Raw genomic sequence first — 20,196 nt, forward strand, 5'->3', positions numbered from 1 at the left:
TCCAAGCATCATTGCTGAGGGAAGGCTCAAAGATCAACAACCTTACTAAGAAGAAGAGGAAGAGTTCAACAGGAAATTAGCTAGCTGTTGAAGAGGGTGTGTGTGTGTATATATATATATATATATATATATATATATATATGAAAAATGCTACTTAAACCGATAAAAATTACAAATAAAAGTGACCGATTGAATTTTTAATTTTTTTTTGTACCCAAGGATAAAGGAAGTAACTATTAGTGAATTGGTACTTTTTTTAAAAAATGATTGAAATAAAAGGGAAAAAAAAAGAGCATTTTTACTTATCAGTCAAATTTAATCGGTGTTGGTTTTTCATCATAGAAATGATTAAAATATTTGATATAAAGTGAAAAATAATGTGAACCATTACCATTGTTCAATGTATCGGTTCGGTTATCTAGATTTTGTGTCTTGGTACTTGAACCAATGTATGCCTCTTAGGGATATGAGCCTTAACCGCTTCTCAACCAAACAAAGGATTGTGTCTTTTGGTGAATTAGAAACCTTTTCAATGTATTCTCTAATAATTGAAAAGTTGTGACTTCTCAAAAGTGTTCATTCATTTAAGTTGTGACTTTTCACAAACACCATTTCATTTAAGTGATGTGACTTTTCACATGTACCATTTCATTTAATTAAGTTGTGACTTTTCACAAGTACCATTTCATTTATGTGATGTTACTCTTCACATGTACCATTTTATTTAAGTGATGTGACTCTTCACATGTACCATTTCATTTAAATAAGTTGTGACTTTTCATAAGTACCCTTTCATTCTCTATAAATAGGGAACCCCACCCACAAATTCATTAACTCCAAATTCTCTACAAAACTTAGAGAAACACCTCATCTTTCTCTTTGTCTTTCTGTCTTTGGGCTTTGGCTATTTTATATCGGGTTCGAGGATCTCCTTTTGTGTGCACCGACGAGGAGATTAACGGGAACCAACGTTGTTGTATCTTGGGAGTAGACTGTCAAGAAGCCTAGTGCATGTTTAATATTGGAGGCGGCGGAATCTACTCTAAGGAAAGCGTCTATCACAACGTGCCTCAACACCGGGTTCTCTCTTTCAAATTTGTTCTTATTATTTTACATATTCTCTAGTTTACAAAGCATTTCAGGATATTTCCCAATAATCTTAGAGTAGATAATTCTCTTTGTTAAACTAGATGTGTGTTTTAATTGATTGGTTGCCACCATGATTTCAAACGAACCTATTGCACCCGAGAAATTTGGAAGAATCAATTTTAAGCGTTGGCAAGAAAAGATGAAAATATTTCTTACAATGCTTGGATTATATTTTGTTATTGAGAATGATCTTCCTTCTGATGATTTACATGAGCCCGCACGTACTATTGAATTGCAAACATATGCAGAAAAAGATAATTTGTGTAGATGTAGGATTTTAAATCATTTAAGTGACACACTTTTTGATGTTTATCTACACATTAAATCTGCCAAAGATATTTGGAATGCTCTTGATAAGAAATATGGTGTACAAGATGCCGGAATGGATAAGTACACCGCAAGCCAATTTCTTGGTTTCAAGATGGATGATTCCAAATCTGTGGTAGAGCAAGCCCATGAGTTAACTATTCTTTACCATGAATTGGGCCAACGGGAAATGGCTATTACCGATCGTCTCCAAGTTGCTTGTACAATAGACAAGTTGCCTCCTTCATGGAAGAATTTTAGCCTATCTCTTAAACATAAGACTGAAGATATGACCATGGAAACTTTGATCTCTGCCATTAGGATCCAAGAACAACACTTGGAAAATGATCTCATCCCACCATTGGTTTCTGATTTTCAGTCTAAAGCAAATATTGTAGAAGGCCATAAAACTCATAAGAACCCACTACATCAGAAATCCAAATTCAATAAGGGTAAAACTAATTATGGGAATAATTTGAAACCAAAATCTTATATTAACAAAGATGATAAAAGACCCATTTGTTTTAACTGTAACAAACCGGGTCATTTAGCCAAAAATTGTCGCTATAAGAAGAGGAAATATCAAGGCAATGAACAACCAAGATCGCCTAACCCACAGGCTCATATGGTGCTTTCCGGGACCGACTCTGTTGGAACCGATGAACGGTATGTAACCATAAGTCCACAAGTTTATCTGGCTTGTAGTGCTACTAATTGGATATTAGACACAGGAGCCAATGTACATGTCACTTCTAACCGCAAAATTTTTTCAACATATTAGGATACAAGCGGCATGAAAGTGACGATGGATAACTCCACCTCTGCACAAGTATTTGGAGTAGGAAAAATTGTACTCAAATTAACATCTGGAAATACTCTTCCTTTAGAAGAAGTATTTTACGTACCAGAGGCGAGGAGAAACCTAATTAGTGGATCTTTACTCAATGGGGCAGGCTACACATTATTATTTCAATCCAATAAAGTTATTGTAACTAAATATGGGTCATTTGTGGGGAAAGGCTTTGTCAGTGGTGGTTTGTTTGTAATAAATATTCAAAATAATATAGTAGACAAATTTGATTCTAATAATAAATTTGTATTTTCTACATGTTCCTCTTCAATATGGCATGCTAGATTAGGCCATGTTAATTATCATAATGTCAAAAGAATGATGGATTTAGAGATTATTCCTAAAGTTCCTGTTGATTTGGATGAAAAATGTTTAATTTGTGTTCAATCAAAACAGCCTAGAAAGCCATTTAAATCTATTATAAGAAACTCATCGCTACTTGAATTCATTCATAGTGATGGTTGTTATTTAAATGGTGTCTCCTCTAAAGGTGGTAATAAATACTTCATTACTTTTATAGATGATATGTCTAAATTTTGTTATGTTTATTTGATGAAAACAAAAGATGAATCATTTAGTAAATTTGTCATCTATAAAACTGAAGTTGAAAACCAATTGGAGAGAAAAATTAAAATTATCAGGTCTGATAGAGGAGGTGAATACTCCTCTAATCAATTAGCTCAATACTGTGAGGAGAATGGTATTATACATGAGGAAACTGCTCCTTATTCTCCTCAATCCAATGGTGTTTCTGAAAGAAAAAATAGAACCTTGATGGATATGGTCAAATGCATGCTTTCTAGTTCCGGCCTACCTGAGCAATGGTGGGGGGAAGCAATACTTGCATCTTGTTTTATCTTGAACAGGGTACCATTTAAGGGATCTGACAAGACACCGTATGAACTTTGGAAGGGTAGAATACCCAATATTAATTTCTTTAGAGTTTGGGGTTGTCTTGCAAAGGTTAATGTTCCAAAAATTAAGAAAAGAAAATTAGGTCCCAACACAGTAGATACAGTATTAATTGGGTATGCTAGACATAGTTCTGCATATAGGTTTTTGATAATCAAATCATAAGTCCAAGGTATTGATCCCAACACCATCATGGAGTCTAGAGATGCAACATTTTTTGAAGATCTATTTCCTTTCAAAAATAAATTAGAAAGATCTTTACCTACAGTAAGTTTTCATTCCACCAGTAGTCAACCTACCATTATAAATAATCCTGATAGTGTATCTGGATTAGAAAATGAACTTGGAAGAGGAAAACGAGTTAGAAAGGAAAATGATTTTGGACATGACTTTTATACTTATTTTATAGAGGAAGACCCATTGACTTTCAAGGAAGCCATGCTTTCTATTGATTCTACTTTCTGGAAAGAAGCAGTAAATAGTGAGATAGAATCTCTTAAGATTAATGGTACTTGGAATTTATGTGATCTTCCTCCTGGATGTAAAACCATTGGATGTAAGTGGATTTTTAAAAAGAAATTAAGACCTGATGGTACTTTTGATAAATTTAAAGCTAGGCTGGTTGCAAAGGGCTTTACACAAAGAGAGGGTATCGATTATTTTGATACATATTCTCCTGTTACTAGAATAACCACAATTCGTGTTTTAATTGCTCTAGCAGCGATCCATAAACTTGAAGTCCACCAAATGGACGTAAAGACCGCATTTCTAAATGGCGATCTAGAAGAAGAGATATACATGGATCAACCAGAGGGGTTTGTGGTTCCAGGACAGGAAAGAAAAGTTTGTAAACTTATTAAATCTCTCTATGGTTTAAAGCAAGCTCCTAAATAATGGCACCAAAAGTTTGATGAAATAATTTTATCTTATGATTTTAAGATAAATAAATCTGATAAGTGTTTATACACTAAAATAGTTGATGGTGCATGAGTAATGCTATGTCTTTACGTTGATGATATTCTCATCTTTGGTACCAATATAGATATTATTCTTGATGTTAAAAATTTTTTATCTAAGAATTTTGACATGAAAGACATGGGAGAGGCACAAGTAATTCTTGATATTAAATTAATGAGATCTCGTGATGGTATTAACATAAATCAATCTCATTATATTGAAAACATTCTTAAAAAGTTTGAGAGATTCGAATGCAAACCTATTAGTACTCCTCTTGATCCTTGTTTGCATTTAAGTAAGAATCTTGGAGATCCTGTGTCACAACTGAGATATTCTCAGATTATTGGTACGTTACTGTATATTGCTAATTCTACTAGACATGATATTTCATATGCTGTGAGTAGATTTAGCAGATATACTAGTAGGCCTGATAATTCTCATTGGAAGGCATTGGAAAGAATTCTTAAATATTTGAAAGGAACCGTGACATATGGTATCCATTATTCTGGGTATCCCACTATATTGGAAGCATATAGTGATGCTAGTTGGATAACTGACACAGTAGATCGTAAGGGAACAAGTGGATATATTTTCACTCTCGGTGGAGCAGTTGTGGCTTGGAGATCTTCTAAGCAAACTGTGATTTCATGATCTACTATGGAAGCTGAATTAATAGCCTTAGATACTACCGGACATGAGGTAGAGTGGCTTAAGAATTTATTATCAGAAATTCCACTAGTTAAAAAATCAATGCCAGCCATTTCTGTTTTTTGTGACAATCAGGCTGTGATAAGTATTTGTAATAATAAACACTTTAATCATAAGAGGAGACATTTAAGTATCAGGCATTCTACGATAAGATACCTGATAAAGAATGGATACCTGACTTTGGAATATGTAAAGTCAGAAGATAACCTTGCAGATCCTTTGACGAAAGGACTGGCAAAGTCGAAGGTTATACGTACATCAAGGGGGATGGGACTGAAGTCCATTAATTAGGTCACTAATAGTGGCAACCCAACCTTCCTGACTGGAGATCCCAAGAAGAAGGTTCAATGGGAAGAACAAACTATTTGAGTGACTAGATAGCACTATTAAAATATTATTATAGGTTCATCCCTAGGGTGTGAGTGCTACAAATGCAATGGCAAAGGAAAAGCGAAATGCTTTGAATGAGTCCAAGACTAAGGCGAGGTATTGAATTGCAGGTACCCTTGGAGGACTCGCCTATGTGAGTATGACTGTGGGGCCGCAGTCTATGGTAATTGGGCTATTTCCTAGAGCGCTCATGAATCCAAGATACGGTGCATGGCCTTTATGCACCACCTTGAAAGGAACCTGATATATGCCGTACTATGTGTGTGGTGTGGAGAAGCCTGAGTTAAAGATTCTGGTTCAAGACTTGGTTCACTATGGATCTTTCAGATGGAAACACGCTAACACTAGGTAGACGTTCAAAGCCGCAAGCTACCTCTATTGATGCATAGTACTTAGTCCAAAGAAAGAAAATTGTATTCTATTCTGTTCTTTAAAATATTTTAATCAGGTGGGGGATTGTTGGTTTTTCATCATAGAAATGATTAAAATATTTGATATAAAGTGAAAAATAATGTGAACCATTACCATTGTTCAATGTATCGGTTCGGTTATCTAGATTTTGTGTCTTGGTACTTGAACCAATGTATGCCTCTTAGGGATATGAGCCTTAACCGCTTCTCAGCCAAACAAAGGGTTGTGTCCTTTGGTGAATTAGAAACCTTTTCAATGTATTCTCTAATAATTGAAAAGTTGTGACTTCTCAAAAGTGTTCATTCATTTAAGTTGTGACTTTTCACAAACACCATTTCATTTAAGTGATGTGACTTTTCACATGTACCATTTCATTTAATTAAGTTGTGACTTTTCACAAGTACCATTTTATTTATGTGATGTTACTCTTCACATGTACCATTTCATTTAAGTGATGTGACTCTTCACATGTACCATTTCATTTAACTAAGTTGTGACTTTTCATAAGTACCCTTTCATTCTCTATAAATAGGGAACCCCACCCACAAATTCATTAACTCCAAATTCTCTACAAAATTTAGAGAAGCACCTCCTCCTTCTCTTTGTCTTTCTGTCTTTGGGCTTTGTCTATTTTATATCGGGTTCGAGGATCTCCTTTTGTGTGCACCAACGAGGAGATTAACGGGAACCAACGTTGTTGTATCTTGGGAGTAGACTGTCAAGAAGCCTAGTGCATGTTTAATATTGGAGGCGGCGGAATCTACTCTAAGGAAAGCGTCTATCACAACGTGCCTCAACACCGGGTTCTCTCTTTCAAATTTGTTCTTATTATTTTACATATTCTCTAGTTTACAAAGCATTTCAGGATATTTCCCAACAATCGGTTCATCGTCGGTTTCCGTAGCATTACCCTATATATATATATATATCCTATATAAAGCATCGATATGTGCAATTCATGTAGCTTATTCCAGATGGTATATTCCAAAGATAGTATTATCTAATTTTTTAAATTTTTGTTAGATTGTGCATTCACTAAAACAAAATTCTGATTCTGGGCATAGAATCTTTCTGCCAGCATTGCCAAAAGCTTTGGTCCATTTTGTAAATAAAAATATGAAGAGCTAGTAGTGGTGGATCATGTTATGCTGCTATTGAAGGAGACAATTGTTGTGAACAGAGGCTTGTGAAAATATAAGTGCAGATTCAGAGGCTTGTAAAACGTCCTTGATTCAGTTTGCTCGATCTTCATATATCATGATAGTTTGATCAGTGATATTGTTTCTTGGTTATGAAGTTTAGGGGTGCTTCATGTTTTTTATATTCATCTCACTACAAGGTTCAACACTTTTGAATATACCATTTTGAATATATTCATCTCACTACAAGGTTCAACATCTTGAAATATTTTCGTTGAATAGTACTACTGCCAGCTTATTGTAGCTTGTCCCAATATCTTTGAGGTTTTCGAAATTATTCTATCAAGTGTACCATCAGATATTTGTACTGCATGCATTGGTATAATTAATCCTAAATTTTGAACCCACAAAATTGTCCTAGTTGAACAAAACATGAAACAATCATAGCTAGCTGCTTTGGTTTAAATGGCGGGACATGACTAGCAACACCATAAAACAAGACTGACTTAATTTGTGCATATATATATATATATATATAGTTGGTCCAAAAAAACAACTTCATTGGGTTTAATTTGTTCTGCCCGTAACCCAGGCACTCGGAATGTAGTTTGCCAGAGTCGAAGAAACCCAAACACTTGCTCCCGCTCGTGATTGTCAAATGTGTGTGCAAAAGGAAAACCTAAGCATAAATATTATAGCAAAACAACCTCATTTCTAATTTACCCAAACGATTTCGTTAAGAACCATGAAGAGCTAGAACAGAGTAAATTACCTTGGGAAATCGACTCCAACCCACTTTGCCTCGGAAAAGGGTCGACGATGATGAAGAAGATGCCGATTAAACTGAAGAAGATGCCGATTAGTGGGTTTTCGATGGGGCGGAGTCGCGGGCTTAGCTTACGCGAGAATCACTGGACTGGAGTGGTTCGTGAGTTAGTGGTTTCATTCGGTGGAAGTTGATTAGAGGAAATTTTGTGTGGGCGGTGAGTAATGGAGAAGATGAAATGGAGACGACGAATGGGGACGACGAATGTGAAATCGGGATTTGGGGGGAAATGTTACTTTTTCTGGGGTGTTGGCGCCCAGGACCTAAAATCATGGTATTGCGGCGAAATTGTGCGACACCATAAGCTTTTACCCTTTTGCGGCGGTTAAATTCGCCACAACTAACTTAAAAATCGTAGCGAAAAAGCAAATCACTTTGCGGCGAATAAATTTCGCCACAAAACACCTTAAATTCGCTGCAAAAGATAAAATTAAAACCGAACCCCTTTGAAGCAACGTCGAAGCAGAAAATCGCCGTGAAAACGTGGCTATTGTGCGATATTATTTCCAGCGGCAAAAAAATCGCCGCAATAGACCAATTTTCTTGTAGTGTAGTACTGGCATTAGCATGCAATAACTATCCGATCCCAAAGTTGTAAGCTTATTTGTTGTATATATATATATGTGTGTGTGTGTGTGTGTGTGTGTGTGTATGTATGTATGTATGTATGTATGTATATACCTATGTATGTATATTTCATTGTATAATGATTGCATATATACAATGAGCTAGCTCTTGTGACAAGTAACTACTCAAGGTTGCTAATGATCACTCACATCGGGGGGATACAATACTAGTTGTTCGACGTTTTGGTCATCTTGCATGATGTTAATTTATACAAAAATGTAATGGCTGCTGCTAGTAATTAATTAATTGAGAACTCCTTTGATTAGGCTCAATTTTAAAAAAGCAATTTTGGGCAGCATGCATTAAAAAGAAGAAGAAGAAGAAGAAGAAGATCAAGAAGAAGAAGAAGAAAACAGCTCAGATGATTCATAGGATAACTAATTAAAGCAAGCAAATTTAAAAGATAAAAAGGAATTCCAGGCTATATATTCATCATCATGGGTTATGACGATCAGGAGAAAAGGAATGGATCTTGGAGATCATGCATGCACTTGTGACCCCTACCAGTAGTACTAAACGCATTAATTAATCTACAAGCAATTAACTGTACGCTATGCAGCCAAATTCTAAATTAGCTAGAAAGATGGAAGAGAGGTTGCAAGATTAGTCATGATGAGCTACAACAAATGATCCTTAATTAATTTCCTTCTTACAACAAGCAATGGAGTACTTGGTTACAAAATAAAACCCAAAAAAGAATTCCAAAATTTTTCGTTATACTGTATTGTGTATTTCTTGCAAAAATGGAGGAAGTATGTGAATTTCTGATTATGTCGATCCATTTTGAAAACAATAGCAAAACACATAATGACCTTTTGAAGTTTATCAGGAAAGACTTCAAGAATAGAGCCAAATTAGTGCCACCATCTTAAGTGTTAAGGACCAAATTCCTACTGCAACCACTGATAGAGGAATCACGTAAATGATTGCCATGCATGGTATTGCTGTGTCCACTTACTGAAAGCAACGTACATGCTGCTGCTACGTACATGCGCCGCTCTAGTTATTCTCTGCTCCTTGATGCGTACACAGCTTGCTGCTACAACTCTGATACGCTGCTCCACTCATCAAATATTCCTTATTCTTGTCTATACATAGTCCTATAAAAAGGAGTCCTTGTAATACATTTTTATATCAATGAGAACAGAGCATATTTTTTTAATACTGTCTTCTTTCACATGGTATCAAGAGCCATAAAGGACTAAACGTCCATGGCCTAAACATCTGATTCTTCTTCTTCTCCCACCCTTCCCCACCCAAATCTTTCTCACACCATTTCTGTCAAGCTCACCTCTGAAAACTATTTACTATGGAAGGTCCAACTTGTACCTTACCTCCGTGGCCAACGCCTCTTTAAATATGTCGATGGTTCTTGTCCACCACCCAAACCAGTGCTCGACAAAACTCCAAATCCAGAATATGAAATCTGGTTGTAGCATGATCAACTAGTAATGTCAGCCCTCATTTCCTATCTTTCCGAACCACTAATAGCTCAAGTGGTTGGCTGTCCATCTGCTAGAGCAGTTTGGCACTCTCTTGAGTCAACCTTTGCATCTGTTTCACAAGCTAGAGTCATGCAAACTCAGTTGCAGTTAGCTTCTCTCAAAAAAGGAGTTGATTCCACCTCCACCTATTTTCGTCGTGCCAAAACCTTAGCTGATACTATGGCCTCTGCTGGCCGCCCCCTACCTCCAGCTGAATTTGTTCCCTACCTACTTGCTGGTCTAGGATTAGCGTATGATGCCATTGTATCCTCTGTTACAACTCGTCTAGAGCCTATTACTCCTGAGGAGTTACTTGGGCATTTGCTGGCTCATGAAGCTCGGTTACTTCACCATTCGGATACCAATTTATTTACAAATGATGCATCTGCTAACTTTACAGCCAAATCTCATCATTCTCAGCGAGGTCGTGGCCAATATCATGGTCGTAATACCACTCAAGGGTGTGGTGGTGGTGGTCGATATAACTCAAATCGATCTCATGGTGGTTTTTCAGGTAACAATGGTCCAAATAATTCATCTTCTGCTGATAACCACCTCATTTGTTAGGTGTGCAATAGGCAAGGTCATTCTGCACTAACCTGCCTTTATCGATTCAACCAAGCATACACTGCTTCTCCCACTGCAACAACAAACTTCACTAACTACATTTTAGATACAAGCTGGTACCCAGACACAGCTGCAACCCATCACCTTACAAGTGACCTTGACAAATTGAACTTGCAAGCTGCTGCATATCATGGAGATGACCAACTGCGTGCTGGTGATGGTTCTACCATTCCCATTTCCCACACTGGTTCAGGCTCTCTCCCCACTTCACATTCTGATTTTCTTTTAAATAAAATTCTTTGTGTTCCATCATTTCATCATTTCTATTAGACAGTTTTGTTTGACAATAATGTCTATTTTGAATTTTTCTCTGATTCCTTTTGTGTCAAGGATCGCAAAACGGGGACCCTTCTACTTCACGGAACAACAAATAATGGACTATACAGTTTTTCATCACCTTCCGTTCTACCTCATGCACTGACCAGCTCCATTTCTTCATGGCATTCACGCCTAGGCCATCCCTCCTTCAAGATAGTTCGCCTCATTTTACAGCAACATGGCTTATCATATGATCCTACTCAGCTTCCTTTATTTTGTAATGCTTGCGCACAAGCAAAATCCCATCGACTTCCTGCTTATGCTAGGCCACATAAATCTGTAAAACCTTTTCAGTTAATATTTTCAGATTTATGGGGACCTTCACCTCATGTATCAGTTGATGGCTATCAATATTATGTTTCTTTTGTTGATGACTTTTCTCGTTTTACTTGGATTTTTCCTTTGAAATCAAAGTCTCAAGCATTTGATGGTTTCCTTAAATTTAAAGCTCATGTTGAACTCCAATTTAACACAAAAATCCAACAATTCCAATCCGATTGGGGAGGTGAGTTTCAGCCTTTTTCTAATTATCTCTCAACTTGTGGCATTTTGCAACGTATAACATGTCCCCACACTCATACACAAAATGGCATTGTTGAACGAAAACACCGTCACATAGTTGACACAGGTTTGGCTCTCCTTGCACATGCATCGGTTCCTTTAAAATTCTGGTCTCATGCCTTCATTCATGCAGTTTATTTAATCAATATTTTACCATCCACTTCTCTGGATAAATCATCCCCTTTCTTACTTCTCAAAAGGAACCAGTTTACAAGTCTCTTAAATGCTTCAGTTGTGAATGTTGGCTTCTCACCACATCCTATAACAAACACAAGTTTGATTACAGAGCTGTGCCTAGTGTCTTTCTGGGCCTAAGTCCTCATCACAAAGGGTATGTGTGTTATCACATCCCAACAGGTCGCACTTACGTGTCCAAAGATGTAAAGTTCAATGAAATGTCTTAACCTTTTACTCACCTTTCTTTACCCAAGCCAGTCACGGAACCCACTCACACAGCTCTCCCATTATTCAACATTCCTCCACAACCTCCATCTTCACAATCCTCTTCCTCCATTTTAGGATCTCATCCCTCTGCTACTCATGAATCATCAACTTCACAAAGATCTTCTTCTCTGGACTTGCAGCAGCCTGCACCTTCAATAGTCACTCGGTCCCGCACTGGTTCAATCCGTCCACGGAAATTTCATGATGGTACCATTAGATGGCCTCCACCAAGAGCACTTCTCACAGACATCACATCCATCCCCGAAACTCCTTCTTGTCTCTCTATTGCTCAACAATACAAGGAATGGCGTGAGGCCATGTCAAAAGAATTCAGTGCACTACTTGCAAACAATACATGGTCCTTAGTTCCAGCCAACCAAGCTTCTAACATTGTGACTTTCAAATGGGTGTTCCGCACAAAGAGATTGGCTGATGACACTATTGAGCGACGGAAGGCTTGCTTAGTCACCAAGGGATTTTTGCAGCAATCTGGAATTGACTTCAATGAGACCTTTAGCCCAGTTGTTAAGACAACAACAGTTCGCCTTGTGATTGCATTTGCTGTTTCCAAAGGATGGACTATTCAGCAATATGATGTCCAAAATGCATTTTTGCATGGACCCTTATAAGAGACAATATTTATGTCTCAACCCCCTGGCTTCACTCACCCTCAATTTCCCTCTCATGTATGCAGGTTGAATAAGGCGATTTACGGACTTCGGCAATCACCTCGTGCGTGGTACTCACGCCTCAGTTGCCGTTTAGTTGATCTCGGGTTCACTATCTTTACAGCTGATTCATCCTTATTTGTTTGTAACAATGGTGCCACCCATTTGTTTGTTCTTGTGTATGTTGATGATCTACTAGTTACTGGTTCCTCAAAACAGGCCATACAACTCCTCATTAAAAACCTTTGTGTTGATTTCCCGATCACTGACCTTGGTAAACTGCATTTCTTCCTAGGTGTCGAAGCTTCCTACACTCCCAGTGGTATGATTCTCACCCAACAAAAGTATATACTTGACTTGCTTAGTAAAACAAATATGCTCCTTGCCAAGCCCGTAAAATCTCCCATGGCCACCTCTGAAAAGTTAAGTGCTTTCACTGGAAATATTTTTGAAAATCTTACTATATACCGTAGCACAGTAGGATCACTTCAGTATTTGTCTTTCACCAGACCAGATTTGGCTTTTGCTGTGAGCAAAGTATGCCAATTCATGCATACCCCCCGAGTCCCTCATTGGCAAGCCGTAAAATGAATTTTACGGTATCTCAAACATACTTCCCATGTTGGCTTACAAATTTCTCCTTCTCCCGCAACAAATCTTGTGGCTTTTGCCGACGCCGATTGGGCTGGATGTCCGGACGATCGGCGATCTACCAGTGGGTACTGTGTCTTCCTTGGCAGCAATCTCATTTCGTGGTCCTCAAAGAAGCAACCAACCGTAGCACGCTCGTCCACCGAAGCTGAATTCAAGGCTGTCGCCAATGCAACTACAGAAATAGTATGGCTGCAACATTTATACCGTGATCTTGATGTTAACATATCCACTGCACCATTGCTATACTGTGATAACTTGGGTGCCACTTACCTGTCTTCCAACCCTGTTTTCCATGCTAGAACTAAGCATGTGGAAATTGATTTCCACTTTGTTAGAGACAAGGTCCTTAACAAATTGTTAAATGTTGTCTTTATTTTTGGAAAGGACCAGCTTGCAGATATACTCACCAAACCCTTATCAGTAGCTCGTTTTCTTAGTCTAAGTTCAAGTCTTCGTCTTCAACATACGCCGTCGGATGTTAAGGACCAAATTCCTATTGCAACCACTGATAGAGGAATCACGTAAATGATTGCCATGCATGGTACTGCTGTGTCCACTTACTGAAAGCAACGTACATGCTGCTGCTACGTACATGCGCCACTCTAGTTATTCTCTGCTCCTTGCTGCGTACACAGCTTGCTACTACAACTCTGATACGCTGCTCCACTCATCAAATATTCCTTATTCTTGTCTGTACATAGTCCTATAAAAAGGAGTCCTTGTAATACATTTTTATATCAATGAGAACCGAAGAGAAATAAATTTTGAATTTCTTATCAAAATTAAGAAACTAAGAGTATCTAGGTTTGGAATAGTATGAATTTGAACCAAATATTGAAGTAATCATAGTAACAGTAAACAATATCAGAATGAGGGAGTTCTTTTGAAGTATAGGGATGGGTTCTGCATTTTTCGTTAGTAACAATATTCAAGATATAGCCACTATATATGATAGCAATCACAGTGGATTCAAATTCATGACAAGCAATGATAGTAACTTTAAAAAACTATTTGGGAGGAATAGTATGATAGATCAAACAAATTTTATTGTTATCAGGAGGAACTTCCCTTTGACTTGAATAAGAATCATCATTTTGTTACTAATCATTATCATAAATAGTATCCTGATAAAAAATGTTTATCAATTTTTAAACACAATATTTCTTTCTAAAAGAATTATTTTCAGATTTGATATTGTTTATCTCAGTTTTGAGGTCAACATCTCCTTTTTAATGGAAACAATTTCTCGTTGTAAATCATTAGTAGAAATTTCTTTAGATTTTTTCATTTTAAATCTTCTTAAAGTTTCTTGAAAACTAATTTTGGATTTAGAAATCTTAGGTTCTTGTCGAACCATAGTTTTCTTGAGCTTTTGAAGATACTCTTTAAGCTCAAGATTAGTAATTTGGATAATCAAAGTTAACAAAAGATTTTATTGTTCTTCGGCCTTAGTTAAAACATTGATTGTTTTACCTAAAGGTTTACAACAAGAATAATTACATCTATGCTTAATATTTAGAGAATCAGATAGTTCAGTCTCTGATTGATAATTATAATCACTTGAACTCAACTCATTGATATCAGATGATACAGAGGATTTTGATTCTAAAATTTGAATGCATTCTTCACGATCATTGTTATCAAGTTTTAATTGATTAAGCTTGTTTTGAAATTTACTGGATTTTTTAGTGCATTCATTGGAGAAATGACCATACTTGTCACAGTTAAAATATTTTCCTTTTAAAGGATTTTGAAAAGTCTTTTTCCTATAAGAATATTTTTTTTAAATAAAAATCAAGAGGCATTTTATAAAAATCATCACGCTTACTATTTCTTTTCTTGGCATGAGTTTTAGCAGATTTATCAAAATGCTTGTGCTTCTGTCTAGTAGGAGTAATAGCAAGAATGCCAAATTGCTCACAAAAATTTTCCATTTCATATTTGGCTTTCTTACTATTTTTCATTTGTTGACGAAACATTTTTTGATCATTGCACATACTAATTATGCCAAGTTTCTTAATTGTACTGATAATATCACCGTAGGTGTAATTATCATAATTAAAGAGTCCCGATATATTAGTTAGTTCATTCTTAACTTTGTGAGCAAATAAATGAGGTAATTCATCAATGAATGTTTCTTTCTAATAGGGTTTCTTTCTATCTTCCCTAAGCACAACTCTAGCAAGAAAAACATCCTGATACCATCTATAATCGGACGTTTGACGACATCTCAAATTATTCAGATAACACTAATGTGATTAGTAATGTTGGAGGGAGTTTCAACAAAATGTTTAATAATAGTATAGATCAAAGTATTAATACCATCAGGAATATCCCTTCCTATGGTTTGATAAAAAATAGGCTTGTTGTCATCATCATGTTTGACAGCATTCCTTATGGTTTTTCTTGCTTCTTCTGAGAGGTATTTATCTCACCAATGTTGAAGCATACTTGATAATCCGTAGTTAATAAATGAACTGTCTCAGTTTGATTGAGATTGTTGTTATTAATAAATCAAGAGGAGTAAGCCTGAAATACCTATTTTTTGTAATAGTCATGGGATGTTTTAATTGTGGCAAGTATGGTCATTTCTCCAAAGAATGCACCAAAAAATCCAGTAAATTTAAAAACAAGCTTAATTAGTTAAAACTCGGTAACAATGATCGTAAGAAACTGATTTGATATATATATATATATATATATATATATATATGTGCGTGTGTGCGTGCACTTAACTAGTTTTTGTGTGTATATATGCATGTTTAACTAGCTTGTCTATGCATGGCACCTATGTATTAGTAGCAAAGAATATAAAACGAAAGTAGTTCTAAGATGCAAGAGCTAGAACTGCCTTTTATTGCTTTAGGTTTAAAGAGTTAAAATATATAGAAACTCTAATAAAAGAGAAAAACAAGTAAAAACTATTATTATGTACTGCAATATTATATATATATATATATATATATATATATGTTTCAGATTAATACATGCAATGAAGCACGATTTTATAATGTACATTACAAAACACAATCTCACAGCAAACGAATTCATTGAATCCAAATTAATGCATGCAATGAAGAAGCACGATTTACAGTTAAAAATAATAATAATATCACACACAAGTAATTAAGCTGGTGAAAACTTTCACCTAGATAAACCCTAAGACTGTAGGATCAGATTTTACTGATCTGCAGGAAGTCTCCCATCATCAAATCAAATTCATGAGTGCTCTTTCTCTAGTTCATATGTGTTTTCATGAGTATGTAATCTCTTTGAAAATTCTACACGGGAATTCAACTACCTTAATTCTAAAAGATTATTATTATGATGAAATCATGCATCATCTTACTGATAAAGATGGTGCATGGATGCTGCGGGTGAGCTTTGTTACAAGTCAGGAAAGCACCCAAGGAAATGGCCACCTGCATTGTAATTTTGAGCTTCTAGCACTTCATTTTCCTGGGCTATCAAAGGCAAGTTTGGATGAGGAAAGGAATTAGTTGTGGCAGTAGTACTACTGAATTGTGATGATAGCAAGTCATCCAAATTTCTCCAGTCAATGTAATGGCTGGTAATACTGCTCCTTTCGTCGTCGAAATCTTCATTAAGGGCGATACCATATTTGTGCTGTAAATTACCTTCTTTTGTTGCCAAACTGGTTGATAGAGTACTAGGGCTATCCAGTTGCGGTAGCTCAGTCAGTTGGTTGGTCAAAAGATTAGTACCATGGCTGCAAACAAGCTGATCTTGAAGTACTGAATTGATCATGATAGGTTGATGATCATCAAAAGTTGCAGCTTGATTTGGATTAACCTCTTCATTTGTTGTACTGCCTACTAAATCTGAAAATGCTGGAAGTCTAACTTGGCTGTTATCTCTGTGATAGTACCCATGAGCCCAAGCTTCAAAACCTTGTCTATGATTAGGACTGGGTTTCTTGAATGCCCTACACACGACCCATCCTTCTTCCTGTAGTTGCCACTGATATTGCTTATTATTTTACTAACATGCACTGCTTTTAACTAAAAGGGTATATCAGTATTATTAATTTACATCGATTTCATGCGAAATGTGAGTAGGATATATATATATCATTAATTATTCCTGAAGCGGCGGATAAGTAAAAGATAATAAATAGTTTTGGATAAGTAAAAGACAACAAAATTGATTTCAATCGTATAAGAACTATAAAAATTTTATAAGAGTAATGTTACGTTTAGTTGTGAAATAAAGAGTTGAGTTTATTATTAAAAAATTAATATTTTTTTATGTGAGTTTCGTATTTACTCACTTTTTTTTAAAGAAATATATTACGCAATACTTGCACGTTCCACGATTAATGCATATACCATTTCTTAAAAAATAAACACTCTCTACATGCTTGTTATTGCACGTTTATTTTAGAGATATTTTAACCACTTGCACGTACTTTGTACTAATACTATTATTAATGGCCGACATAAATTGGTTACTGAAGTTACCTGAGGAGGTCCATTTTCAGATGTTTGTAGCCTATATTCATGCATGATCCAGTCGGTTTTCCGACCACTGGGTGCTCTTCCCTTGTAGAAAACCAAAGTCTTTCTCATCCCTATGATTAGGTTCTTTGAGAGCACGGCCTTATCCCTTCCTGTTGCCTTCCAGAAACCGGCAGCAGTGGCTCTGTTAGTACGTGTTCCAGTTGGGTATTTTTTGTCTTTGTGACTGAAAAAGTACCACTCATTCCTTTCATCATACCCTAGCTTGCATTTGGCTGTGTAAACCCATTCAGAAAATTAGAGAGATAAGAAACCACATGGTATCATTAATTGATCTGAATTTATAACCAACTTCCCTACTTAATGAAATAATGATTTCCCCAGTTGCATTTTCTAAGAATTACACGAGTACTGCTGCAGGCTGGTTAGAGGTATTTAGTTAAAGCCACTTTTATGAACATAAATAGGTGTGAACTTGCAAAAAGTACTAGCAAAATGGATTTACTATTCTTGATAGGAAAATTAATATTAGGTATTGATCACATAGTATGAACACCATTTAATGACCTGTTCTTCTATATATAATATGATAAGATACTATGAATTCCTACTCCGAAACTTACCTATTAATTAATTATTCTTCACAACATCACATTAATTGACATTAATATATATAGATTAATCGAGTAAAAATATTGACTTATTAGATCAGGATCATATATTAATGAATCATATCATTTTCTTTAGTATCCCTCCTCGTTTTGATCTTTCCCAATAGCATGAGTAATATTATAATTTGTATATCTTTCACCAGCATTGGTAATATCAAATCTGGTTTCCTGCATATTGATTGGTTTTGTTTGAAAATCAATATATGACATATATATATATATATATATATATATATATCCAAAGTGTGTAATGCAATATTCAGGAGTTGTAAAATCTAAAATAATATCTTCTTTCTATAATTATTGCAGTTTAAAGTACCTTGGATATCCCATGGCTCGATTTTGTAGAGATCAATGTCAACAATAACATCTAGATCGATTTTCAGAGAGTTCATCCTTCTCCTCAGGTAGTAACCCACTAGTTCTTCTTCTGTTGGGTGAAATCTAAAGCCTGGTGGGACACAAGACTCCATCTGATCCATTGATATCTCTCCTGAGACAGAGACAAAACTGTGTGTGAGTGAGAGAGAGAGAGAGAGAGAGACCAATTAAGTCCTTTCAAAGCTCATGTTTGCCTTTGTACATTGTTTTTCATTCACAGAAAAACATTAGGCTATGGGATATGATGGTAATGATGATGACCGTACTTTGTGGGACCCATCACTGGTGCACGCATGTGTTTTATATGAATAAAAATGGCAGACCAACTGTGGAGCCCACCAAAGATCCCAAAAGAAAAAAATAATACATTTTTTTTTGTGTTAAAAGGAAAAAATAATAATAAATACTAATTTTAGTGGATTTAAATTGCATGAGCTTAACAAAATCGAGAAGTATATGGAACACAAAAGTTTGCCGAAAAGCTTGACTTTGCTGGCACAAAAGCATGCTATGTTTCTTTGAGTGCAGAGCACTCCCGGCTGGCCCGGTTCGTGCTGGATTGGCGTTTGGAAAATGTTTTCCCACCAACCACATATAAGAAAGCTTGCTTGTCAATGACTATTAATTACTTGCAACATGTACAGTTCTAAACTATGCAGAAAGCTGACTGTTTATATATATCTCTCTCAAAAAATGTAAATGGCTACGATTTTCTCAAAGAAAGAAGTCAAGAACATAGCCACATAAGGCTCCTTCTTGAGACCATTCAATTTTGATCAAGGCAAAATGCATGACAGACCTAAAAGAAGCAATCAGAATTGAAATATTATAACTTGTGTGCATCACAAACCGTGAAAAATGGTGAATAGAAGCTACAGTTGCACCAAAACTGACCAAATATACTCACAGAAAAATGTGTTGCTGCTGCGTTTACGATCGAGAGGACCAGAGAGAGAGAGAGAGAGAAAGAGAGGTGATGATATTGAGTTCGGTGAATGTTTCTGACGAGAGAGAGAGAGTTATGAATATGCCAATGATGTATTTATGTAGAGGGTGGCAAAGGCCGAAATATTGATATGTTGTGAGAGAGAGAGAGGAGTCATAATAAATGTATATATACATAAATTATAAGCTGCATAGAGGGAGATGAGAGGCGAGGGTGGGGGTGTTATTGATTGCGCATGGGGTTGGCAGACACACGAAAGGTAATTTGTTTGGACGGCGTGAGTACTCCTTGTTTTCACGCCACCACCCCCCCCTGGCCTGGCGTCCCTCTCTCTCTCTCTCTCTCTCTCTCTCTCTAATATTGCATTCCACCGCAATTTTGTGTACTAAGATTTTCCATGCTTGCTTTTTCCGATTGGATATCTTTTCAGACTGCTTCATCATGGGATTAAATTATGCTTTACAATTGAGATTCAAACATATATATCCACGTGAAATATCGTAGGATTCATGCATGTGTCTATATCTGTTCTGAATTAAACCATTAACATCTGCAATCCTAAGATTTTACAGCACTGAATGCCATTTCATAATCCCACATTTTAACATGAAATAAACTATATACATCCATCAGTACATTAACATCTGTTTGGTGCGCCGCCCCTCTCCATTTGGCACCACTCATATATA

At 36.2% G+C, this 20,196-nt stretch overlaps 1 protein-coding gene across 4 annotated transcripts; it reads right to left on the minus strand.

The window, feature by feature from the left end:
• Positions 1–16,118: 16,118 nt before the first annotated feature.
• Positions 16,119–19,534, minus strand: LOC108991663 (NAC domain-containing protein 30-like). 4 transcript variants are annotated; one of them, XM_035686088.1, is made up of 4 exons: positions 19,469–19,534; positions 18,500–18,673; positions 17,513–17,784; positions 16,119–17,012 (listed from the first exon to the last, which is right to left on the minus strand). In XM_035686088.1, the coding sequence occupies exons 2-4, from the start codon at positions 18,660–18,662 to the stop codon at positions 16,419–16,421; spliced, it is 1,029 nt and encodes a 342-aa protein (XP_035541981.1). In that variant the 5' UTR covers positions 18,663–18,673; positions 19,469–19,534; the 3' UTR covers positions 16,119–16,418. The 4 variants fall into 4 exon arrangements, with proteins under 4 accessions (XP_035541981.1, XP_018821535.1, XP_035541980.1 ...); XM_018965990.2 differs by having other exon boundaries at positions 16,119–17,000; positions 18,500–18,690; positions 19,469–19,490; XM_035686087.1 differs by having other exon boundaries at positions 18,500–18,690; positions 19,469–19,490.
• Between the last annotated feature and the right edge of the window lie 662 nt (positions 19,535–20,196).

This window comes from Juglans regia, chromosome 15 (assembly GCF_001411555.2).
Source record: "Juglans regia cultivar Chandler chromosome 15, Walnut 2.0, whole genome shotgun sequence".
Lineage (NCBI taxonomy): Eukaryota > Viridiplantae > Streptophyta > Magnoliopsida > Fagales > Juglandaceae > Juglans > Juglans regia.

Excerpts from the sequence above, each read along its gene's own strand:
- LOC108991663 (XM_035686088.1), bottom strand. The coding sequence starts at position 18,662 with ATGGATCAGATGGAGTCTTGTGTCCCACCAGGCTTTAGATTTCACCCA. Across the intron at positions 17,785-18,499 it reads CGAGCCATGGGATATCCAAG|CCAAATGCAAGCTAGGGTAT; the intron begins GTACTTTAAACT and ends GGGTTTACACAG. Across the intron at positions 17,013-17,512 it reads CTGAAAATGGACCTCCTCAG|TGGCAACTACAGGAAGAAGG; the intron begins GTAACTTCAGTA and ends AAGCAATATCAG.